This window comes from Hetaerina americana, unplaced genomic scaffold (assembly GCF_022747635.1).
Source record: "Hetaerina americana unplaced genomic scaffold, ioHetAmer1.1.p SCAF_11, whole genome shotgun sequence".
Classification (NCBI taxonomy): domain Eukaryota; kingdom Metazoa; phylum Arthropoda; class Insecta; order Odonata; family Calopterygidae; genus Hetaerina; species Hetaerina americana.
Genome location: NW_027286181.1, coordinates 19888309 through 19898328, shown reverse-complemented (window position 1 = coordinate 19898328; position 10020 = coordinate 19888309). Strand labels below are relative to the sequence as shown.

The 10020-nt window shown below is 39.6% G+C and overlaps 1 protein-coding gene across 1 annotated transcript in view; it reads right to left on the bottom strand.

Moving 5' to 3' along the window:
* Window positions 1-643: 643 nt before the first annotated feature.
* LOC139700963 (calcium-activated chloride channel regulator 2-like) overlaps window positions 644-10020 on the bottom strand; it is an 82618-nt gene continuing 73241 nt past the window's right edge. The window contains exons 8-13 of the mRNA XM_071599482.1: window positions 8684-9358; window positions 7747-7920; window positions 6855-7176; window positions 6099-6344; window positions 3785-4188; window positions 644-2719 (exon numbers count right to left, since the gene is read on the bottom strand). Of these exons, the coding sequence (XP_071455583.1) occupies window positions 1649-2719; window positions 3785-4188; window positions 6099-6344; window positions 6855-7176; window positions 7747-7920; window positions 8684-9358 (2892 nt within the window). The 3' untranslated portion in view covers window positions 644-1648. The remainder of the gene's footprint in view (window positions 2720-3784; window positions 4189-6098; window positions 6345-6854; window positions 7177-7746; window positions 7921-8683; window positions 9359-10020) is intronic.

Below are 10020 nucleotides of genomic sequence, written 5' to 3'. Positions count from 1 at the left end.
TACGAGTCTTTTCTTAACATCCTTACTCAAAGTCCCCGTCATCAACTCCCTCCTCCTCCCTCCTCAACTCAGTCCTCACATGACGTGGCCTTTACCTTTTTCGGAATAGGAACTAAAACTGATCTCACCAAGTCTTCCGGCCAGATTCCCTCCTCATAAATACTACGGATCAGCCCATATAGCCTCTTCCCCCCACATTTTCCCAAGCATTTCAATAGTTCCGCGGGAATGTTATCCACCCCCACGGCCTTATTTAGTTTCATCTCCCTTAATCCCCTTTCTATCTCATTGTCTAGTATGCCTGGACCTAAGGTGTCTTCCTCTACGTCATTTTCTTTTTCAATGTCTAACTTTGTTGGTCTGAGTTCTTTACTATACAGTTCTTCCATATACTCCTTCCATCTCTCTTGGATCTTTCCTGCGTCAACTATTACCTCACCCGCCTTATCTCTAACTGTTAGCATAGCTCTTCCTTTCTTACTTCCCGATAACGATTTAACTTTGCTGTACAGCGCACCGATTTCACTCTTCCTCTGCAGACTTTCCATGTCCTCGCACTGCGTCTTCCACCATGCTTCTTTTGCTTATGAAAACCGAAATGGGCGGATGAAATAAGAACACAATTCTGTCATTAAAACATGAATTGTATTGAGATATATACAAAGCATTTTCTGGCAAACAATTTGCCAATGAAATTCATACATCCATGAGAATACATCATCAGACGAGTACCTTAAATGTACACGAACATCTGAACGCCTGATATTTAGAGGACACTAAAAGTTACAAATGTTACGTATTTACACTCAAGAATAGAGAAGACACTCATTAAACATCCATAATTACAAATCATTTCTGGCTTTTGATACACCAATGACTAGATTGGATAGGAAATGCAATTTTATTTCCTACAGATGAATTTCTCCTAATGATATGCCTCTGGTAAAATTGTACTGGATACTCTCTTTATCGTTTCAATATAGGGATCTTTTACTGACTGCTATGATAAGCACCACTTTTAATGGAAAACTTCTTTACGAGGATTGAAATTTTTTATAAGTACACATGTATTCATGTTTCACTTCGATGATGATATATCTCATCACTGGAGTCAGTCACCGTGATGCATGCCGGGAAATCTGCTCGCTTCCCCATTAATGAATGAATGAAAGATAATATATAAAATTATAAAAATATGAAACCATTCATCAATTGTGCATTTCGGAATTTCACACTGACTTTTTTCTCACACCACACATTCATCCTTGGCCTTTTTTATTTTTTTTAAGTCTGGCACTGGTCCAGTCCCATTTGGCTGATGGACAAAAGAATGACCACCCTATAGGTACGAATCTCCTTTCACAGAAAGTCTTTTTTAAACACGTCTCATTTCCACATCATAAAAAAATGAGGGAATACTTTGGTAAACAAAATGTACACTTACGCAAACATCCATTATGCGTGTTTTGTGATACATATTTTTTTAAAAAATAATTCATCATCCCCTTCCATAAATTCACACAGGACCACACACAAAAAAAAACAAGATTTTTACGTCGCAAACTTAACAAAACACAAAAAACGAGTCGATATTCTGTTTCTTTTTTTTCTTGTATGCTGTCGATTGTTTTTTTCCCTTCCTTTCGTTTTAAACCTGCGTGACGTTGCGCTGTTTCTTCTTGTCGAGCGCACTGCTCCGGACCGATGTGAGAGACCCCTGGTGACTCGACTGGTTGAAGCTGAGTCCGTGGTGAAGTGTTGGCTTTGGTGCGGTCGGCGGTGGGACCTTCCTAGGGGCGGTACTGCCGTTACTACCGCTGCTTCCTCCCTCGTCGACCAGGGACAGGAACGATCCCTCCACAGGGTTCCCCAGGTGGTCCTTGCTGTTCAGGACGTGGCAGGAGGCGTCTCCGTTCATGTGGTGGCTCTGCATCCACTGGCCCTCGACGTCCCCGTCACCGTTCATCATCATGCCCACATTGCTGGGGGCCCTTGAGCCATGGCCAGGTGGAATCCCGAGTACTGAGTGCGAATGCGTGCTCCCGTTGAGGCTCGAATGACCCTGAGACCCATTGAACTGCTGCGGGGGGCCTATGCACCACACCTCTTCACCCCCTGGTCCGCAGGAGGAGGTGGACGGGGTATTGTTGTTGTTATTGTTGTTCTGAATCGACTGGCTGTGGTGGTTGCCGTGGTGGATAGGTCCTGGAGCATAACCATAAGGACTGTGTCGCCTCTCGTGTTCGTGTAGTAGTTGGCTAGCAGTCCAGGACTGGTAAGGGCTCAGGGTCCTTGTGGGCATCCCCTCCACGGGGGATGACATCCCCCCCATAATCACGTCCTTCCCGCAGATGACCGAGAGTCGTGCCCCGCCACCCCTGGGGTCTGGGTGCGTGGACGTCGCCACGCTCGGGATATCGTCTCCGAGGCTGAACCTCTTGGCCGAACCGTCGTTCTCGCCAATCCACCTCACCAAGTTGTCCGACTTGACCCCGTCCTCGGTGAGTCGTGGCTCGTACGCAGGGGGCGGGGTGGGCATTGGGCCGGAGCGGTTTCCTGTGCCATTGGAGGTCGGGGCGTAGGTGGTGGTGGGTGTCGTCATGGAGGGCTTGTGTTGGTGCTTCTTGGCCGTTCTTCTCCTCCTCTGGGCGACCAGGAAGAAGTATACTCCGAGAACTCCGACCAGGAGCAAAATTCCGACAGCGGCTGGCAGTATGACCTAAAGGATTCGTGGGGAGAGAGACAGAATAGGGCATTAGCAGAGGTTAAACACCTACAATCCAACAATCTTCATTTTATTATTAGCACAAAGTTCTATACTTTAAAATGTCAGTTTTTTTAAAAAGTTCACTTTCTCACACCAGACACTGTCACGATGAGTGTCTAAAAAAAAATCTGTCATATTTGTAATTAATTTGAAGACTGTTATGATCAGTGAGTGTGGAGGTGAATCAGGTAATACTAAACCTAACAGCAAGAGAAACTCTCTCATGAACTGTGAGAACTGCTCCCTTCCCTATCCCTGTGATTTATCAGGAAGATCTGATACTTGAAAAATCGCACATTTTGGTTGTAGCTGAGTGCACCCAGTGTCTCCAGTATTTCAGAATCCAACGAGAGGAGAAGGTATGAAGATGAAAGGGTAAAATAAGTTTGATGCTGTGAAGAAAGTTGTTCGGAAAAATTCTTTACAGACAGAAGAATGAACAGAGAAGGTATGGAGAGTTAGTTGGGGTAGAAATGATAATTTTATAATAAAGGACAATAGATAGGAAATATACTATTTCAGGTACCATGAAAGGGACAGACACTCTGCCAAAACGAAGACAAAAATAATGTAAGACAAGGGGGTAAGAGTTAAATTGAGTAGCTTCAGGCATAATGTGGTGGAAGTCGAACATTATGAATAACTGATCGTAGCACTTTTCCATTTGATTAAAACTTTTCCACTTGATAAAAAAAACTATTTATCCAGAGGAAAAGTGCTTCGATCAGTCTTTCATTAGGGGTAAGAGTTCTTTAAAATCATCTTTCAAAATAGAACTTCACCCTACTGTACTCTTAAGCCCTAACTAACATGACACTAACTATCCTTATGCTAAACAATACAATAAGTCATTCATTATTTCTTCATACTTTTCACCTCCCTTAATTTAATCCAAAATTCTCATTCATTTCCACTCCCTACTTTCCCAGCATTCTATCCCTACTACAGGATATCCTGTATTAGCAAAAATAGTAGACTACACTCATGACACACACATAAAAACATAAGATAGCCTACCTGTAGAGCCATTCCAACGCCAGATGCAAGTCCTGCTCTCTGTGGTATGACGACCAAATCACTAGGATCCCCATCTGTTCCATTGGACAAGTGTCCGCCAGGGTGCAACAGCACCGGTGGGGGAGGAGGGGGAGGAGGAGGTGGAGGAGATGGAACCAACACACGGACGACATTAGACGGACGTCCATACATGATCGGAGAGTTTTCTTTTGATGACACAGCACGGATTGCGAAGAACAGCGGAGTGTCCAGGAGTCCTGTCTCGCCCACAAAGTCTAGAGTGTAGGAGGTGTCCGAGCCAGGTGCCAATGGAAACGGACGTCCCTTCTCCCATGGTGTGGCTGACTCAAAGTTATCAGCTACTGTTGCGAGATTCCTTGAGAACCGAACCTCATAGGAGTCAACTGCAGAAGAAAGGGAGATTATATTTATACCATGCTGAGAGTTGACTTAAAAAGGTTATTACAAAGCAAAGTGATAAGCTTATTGATTCATAAATGGTCTTGGAAAGCATACTGTAAGCACTTAACAAGTCATTGATTGGTGTAATATGTTATTGTTCCCTAAAATTCATTCAAGCCTCCATTGGAAGGGTTTACTTCATCAAAAATATTTACGCATTAGGATTAAAATTAAACTGTGATTGAATACGTAGAAATGGAGTTTGTTTCCTAAAAGAGTTTCATTCAATTTATAAAAACTGAATGATTTTGCATTTATGAAAGTTATTCTTCATCTTTTAGAATATATAGTATTTCCAAGATGTATACTAAAACTTTAATTTTCAATTTGAATTTATAGATTATATTCTAAGCATCAACTTTATAATTCACTTTAAGAAGGAAGTGAACGATACAATTTTATGGAATTGAGAGAATGTTAATAATTAAACTGCCTTGGATATTTTATCCAAAAAATTTCCTCCATGAGATTTCCTTGGACTGATAATCATCAATAATCAACCTTTCATGAATATTAAGAGCTCATTAGGTTGTCTTTTTTTCATTCTGTTCTCTATTAAGGGAAACTGTAAGAAATTACTGAAAATGTCCATTCACCTGATTCATTTTCATCAAAAGCAGGAATTTTTATAATTTGCAAAATTGTTCATTTTATGAAAATTAAGGGATGAAGATTGAAAATTAATTCTGAATTTGTGACATCTAATCATGATAACTATATACCCACGTTGCTGATACTGTTTTTCATGGGATCATTTTCTGCATAAATAACTCTGTTAAAATACATTTTAATGCCACTCGATGGACCATTCCAAGAATTGTCAATGAAAAGGTATAATTTTTATCAAAAGGCATCTTAAATTCATTTTAATGACAGAAATGGAGAAAATAATAGAGATCACTGCCAATGTTGGAAGTTGATTCTGGAAGCAGGTTCTAGTTAATGATGCTTAAAATGTAAGTGCTAGCATTGTAAGACTTGACATCTTGGTGAAGTTTAATTTCAGATAACTAGTATTTTAATATGACTGATGGTTGAGGCCGAGACTTTGTGGAAATCCATTGCGAACAGGAGTTTCAGAAATAACTTTGCAGCTTCCACATAAAATAACTTATTTATTTTCTACTAGTTTCGCTACACTGTAGCATCTTCAGGAACGTACAAAACGGCTTTGTACGTTCCTGAAGATGCTACAGTGTAGCGAAACTAGTAGAAAATAAATAAGTTATTTTATGTGGAAGCTGCAAAGTTATTTCTGAAACTCCTGTTAGTATTTTAATAAACAGCAGGAGTCCTAAATAAATATTAAAACGTAATTTCTTGAGACCCCAATTAAAATCAATGCATCATATTTTCTTAACTTTATTAAGCTCTTGGTTATGCAAACACAATGAGTTTTGGCCTCCGTTCTTCATCCATTGTAAATACATTAATATTATTATAATATAAAAATATTTGGATTTAATCATTAGATATTAAGTAATATTTAGTGATAGGGAAAAAATTATCAAATCCTGTCCATCTTGGAACATATAGAGGCTTGAGCATGTAAGTACACAGGTTGTGGCTATCCTCAAGTAAGTAAAATGCACACCTATAATTAAATAAGGGTCTAATTCATGGTTTCCGCCATAACTTTATGGAATCGATTCATATTGGAAATGAAAAAATAGTAACTCAATAGTAACATTTTTCAGTGGAATCACAAAGTTAATATTTTTTCATTTCTAAATAAGGGTCCATTGTACAGACAAAACATTCATGAAATCATGGTTTAGCACAAAAAGGTTGAAATATTAATTATATATGCTTAGGTAGGTACTCGAAAGGTTGAAAATTAAATGGTACTAACCAGTTCCCATGTCACCATGAGCTCCAGGAGCTATCCAGGTAAGCCTTGCCCTGGTTTCTGCTGCGAGGACCTCTGATCTCAAATCACCAACCTTAGAAGGCTGTGGGTCCATGATAAAAGGAACTGTCATTCCATGGCCATGTGAATTTCCCTTCATTACGCCAAGAGTGACAGTTGGAAGCATGCGCTGGAATGATGGCAGAGGTGCTAAGGCCTCAGGCCTCAGAGAGCTGCCACAGCAGGAGCCTGTGGAAATGGAGAATATTGTTTAGGGCATTGACCTCAATGACTGAGATTATGGTCGAAAAAGAATTAAGTACACACACAAGATAGAATGTTTCTCTGCCTTCAATGATGTTACCATTGTGTTTGGTAAATTGAACAAGGAAGAAGAAGCAGAATATTTTTCATAAGTAATTTTGTTAACAGTTGTTAAAAGTACAGCAAAAAAACTAAGGGAACTATGACCACAACTTTATCTATGAAACCAAAGCATAAGGGTTCGTTCACATGGAAAAAAAGATGAAATGCATCTCAAGTTAAATAAAATTAACACAATTCGAATTATTCAATGGTGAGAATTATTATTTTCACGAGAATATTATGTTAAATAAGTTAGATGCTCAATATTATTTTATAACCCTTAATGTCCTTGAAATGTTTGCTTGAAATTAATCAGAATTTCTAAGAAATTTTGAGGGAAATGAGACAAGCAAATAAATTTACATAAACAAAAAAAAATTTAGTCACACTTACCAGTTTGCAATGAACTCTGAACTGCCTGCCATGTATAAGCTGTGTTCCCATCATCGGTCACTGTTATGTCCAGCATGTACAAGACCAAATCTGACATCCCTGTATTGGTCGGAGGGACAAAGTATCGGGAGTAGATCCCATCCCCCTTGGTGACATCTGGATCCCCACTGCCAGTGTCCAGGAGAAGGAAACGCCTCTGCTCATTCTCCCGGTAGGAATGACTGCCGAGAGTTGATGATGAGCCGTACGAGTCATTTGCTGGCCACATCCTCACTTGAACTTCAACCCGTGCACTCACCACTGGCCAGTTGCCCTTTGTGACCTGGAAAATATTATTAATTTTCACTATGAGTATGGGCAGAAAAAAAAGTGAGGACTTTGAATGATTTAAGTTTGGAACATTAATCAGTATTGCTTAAAATTTGAGAGAATTTTGTTTCCAATCCTTTCTCACAAAATATTTATGCTATATAATGATGTAGACATTTTAGTTCATCTGAAGAAGTATCCATTTAATATTTAGTTCAGTTTCATCAATTTAATCCAAATTTTGCACTCTTAGAGCGGTTTCTCCATTATTAAAACATACATTAGTTTTTTCACAGTAAGTAACTACCGGCTGTATCCAAGACAAAAATATCAACTGTTATAGCATTCCAGATAAAATAGATGATGTGTTCCAGGAACACTTTACATAAACTATGCTATATGACGTGCTAACATTTGTTTAAATTTAGTGCTTTTCTATCATTTGAAAGAGATTTAATGGCATCACAATATATATGAATAATTCCGCATATGGTTTCTGCATATGTCGTGAAATCACCAAGGAAACAATTTTATTTTCTGATGAATGAGGAATTGAACACAGGAAGGTTTCATCGTTACTCACCTCAACATAAAGGACCACAGGTTCAGAGGTTCCAGGTCTCACTATTCTCGTACTTGTCCATGCACGAGCTTTGATTACTGGAGCAACTTTTGATTTTGGTGTGGACGTCACTTGTACGTACAGAGGCTGAGGATTACCAGGGAACTTTTCAATTGTGTATGTCCAGGTCCCACTCTATAAGAAAGAGAAATCCATGGGTGTCATTATCTGATAGACCAAAAAGAACTTTGGTTAGAAGTAATGTTACTCTAAATTCTGAAAATTGAAACATTAAAATGTATGCTTCCACTGTTTCATTAAGGTTTACCCATCAAATAAATAAATAGATAAAACTAGATCAGCACTGTGCCAAAGATGTTTTTGTCAAGGAAGGAATTATTATCTGTGAATCAAAATGTTTTTTCTCCTTCATGAAACCACTCAAGATTATTTTATCAAATACCAATCATTACTTTCATGAGTAACGGCTTATTTGGTTATGATCAACTATGAATCACATGTCTATTCCATTTAAAAGGCAAAAAACCATACTCATCAAATCATCTACCAATTTCTTAATTTATTAAACTTAGCAAAATTTAGCACACTTGGTAAATAAGAACAAAAATTACACAATTCACACAGTCATAAAGAAATAAGTACCTTTAATTGTTTTAGCAATTAAATACCAAATTAATAACACTTGAGCTGAGTGATTACACCAGAAACGGCAAGAGAGGTCATTGTTCAAATCATTTTAATTTTCCAGAAATTTCAAAAGAATAAACGTCTTCCGTTATTCTGGGAAATGTTTGCTTCTGGTTGATGGCCTAGGGCTGTGCCGTAATAAGTACTGAACCACTTGAGTAATGGGGGGAGAATGCCTCTAAAACTATCCCTTTAGTGGCCATTAGCATGAAACGACAGCACAACATGCAGAGTATCATTGAATTCTTACCTCATTAAGAGCGGCCTGAAGTGTCAGGGCACGAATATTGAGCAGGGCATCCGATCTTGTACGATAGACATGGCTCGAGGGAGAGACCAGTTCCACCCTCCTCACCAGTGGGCTCTCCGTGTTGTGTATGAAGAGCGCGAATCGGCTGCCAACTGGACTGTCTCGTCTTGGCCAACCCATGCTCACCGTGTCGACCAGAGCATCCTCGACGACAAAACTTCCCGAAATGACAGTCGACCCAGTGCCACTCCCCACTGCACCACCGACTGTCATCTGCCTTCCCCTCTCTGCATCATCATCCCTTATCTCTCGGTAGTGGATCTCGATTGGCAGGGCGTGGGTACCTCCCCTCTGGTATTCATTACGGATGGCGACGAATGCACCCGAGAGGGCCATGTAAGCAGATAGGTGCGACGTTGAGAAGGAGAGACGCTTCTCGGAGATGGTGAAGGCGAGACCACCGGTTGCCGCAGACAACGGGTCCAAGGGCTGCCTTCCGAAGCCGATCATTGGATAGTTGATGGTTGCTATGGGTACGTGAATTGTGTTGGACCTTGCTACTTGCGTCCAGAGTGAGCGGGAGGAAGGAAGAGAATTCTCATCTTCCATACCCGCAGCCACGACAATGATCACTGAAGCTGCTGGTCCATGGGCACGACTCCTTTCCTCCAACATCTACGGCAGAGAAGTATAATTTATTTCACAAAGTATCCTCAGCATCTCCAATGGAGAAGGGAGGATTAAGATGGAAATTTTAACTTTTCCATGATATTACTAACATTGAATTTCATCATTATTTGAGCAGGCAGCTAATAACATCGCAACACAGGATTCATTTTCAAATTGAAAGCTAGAGCTCTGTAGCAGTGAAGCATGAAAAGAAGATATAATTGTGACAATTCATTCTATTTTCTTGCATCTCATTAATCACTCGGTAAATAAAACCCATTGGGTGATCACGGTTGGTTGAACTGCCCAAGAATAAACCCCGAATCATCAAGTAAAATTATATCTAAATAAACAGTAATATGAAAGAATGAGTCTGTTGCATAGTGGTAAAGTCAAAAGAGACATCAAAGGACTTTCTCGTTCAACATTAGTGTCTAAAGAATACAGAAACATTCATCAGGGTAAAAATAACATTGTTATGGTGTTCTTACAAATTTCTGTGAATTCTGATTCCTGCTAACATCACTAACCTAACTTATCCAGCAGACTACTACCAATACTATTTATGAGAAAGACAAAATTTGCACTTTTTTTTCTCCTAATGATGAACTTCCACTACACCTCGCATGTATCTGTTGAATACTATTTATGTTAGATTTATTGCCTTC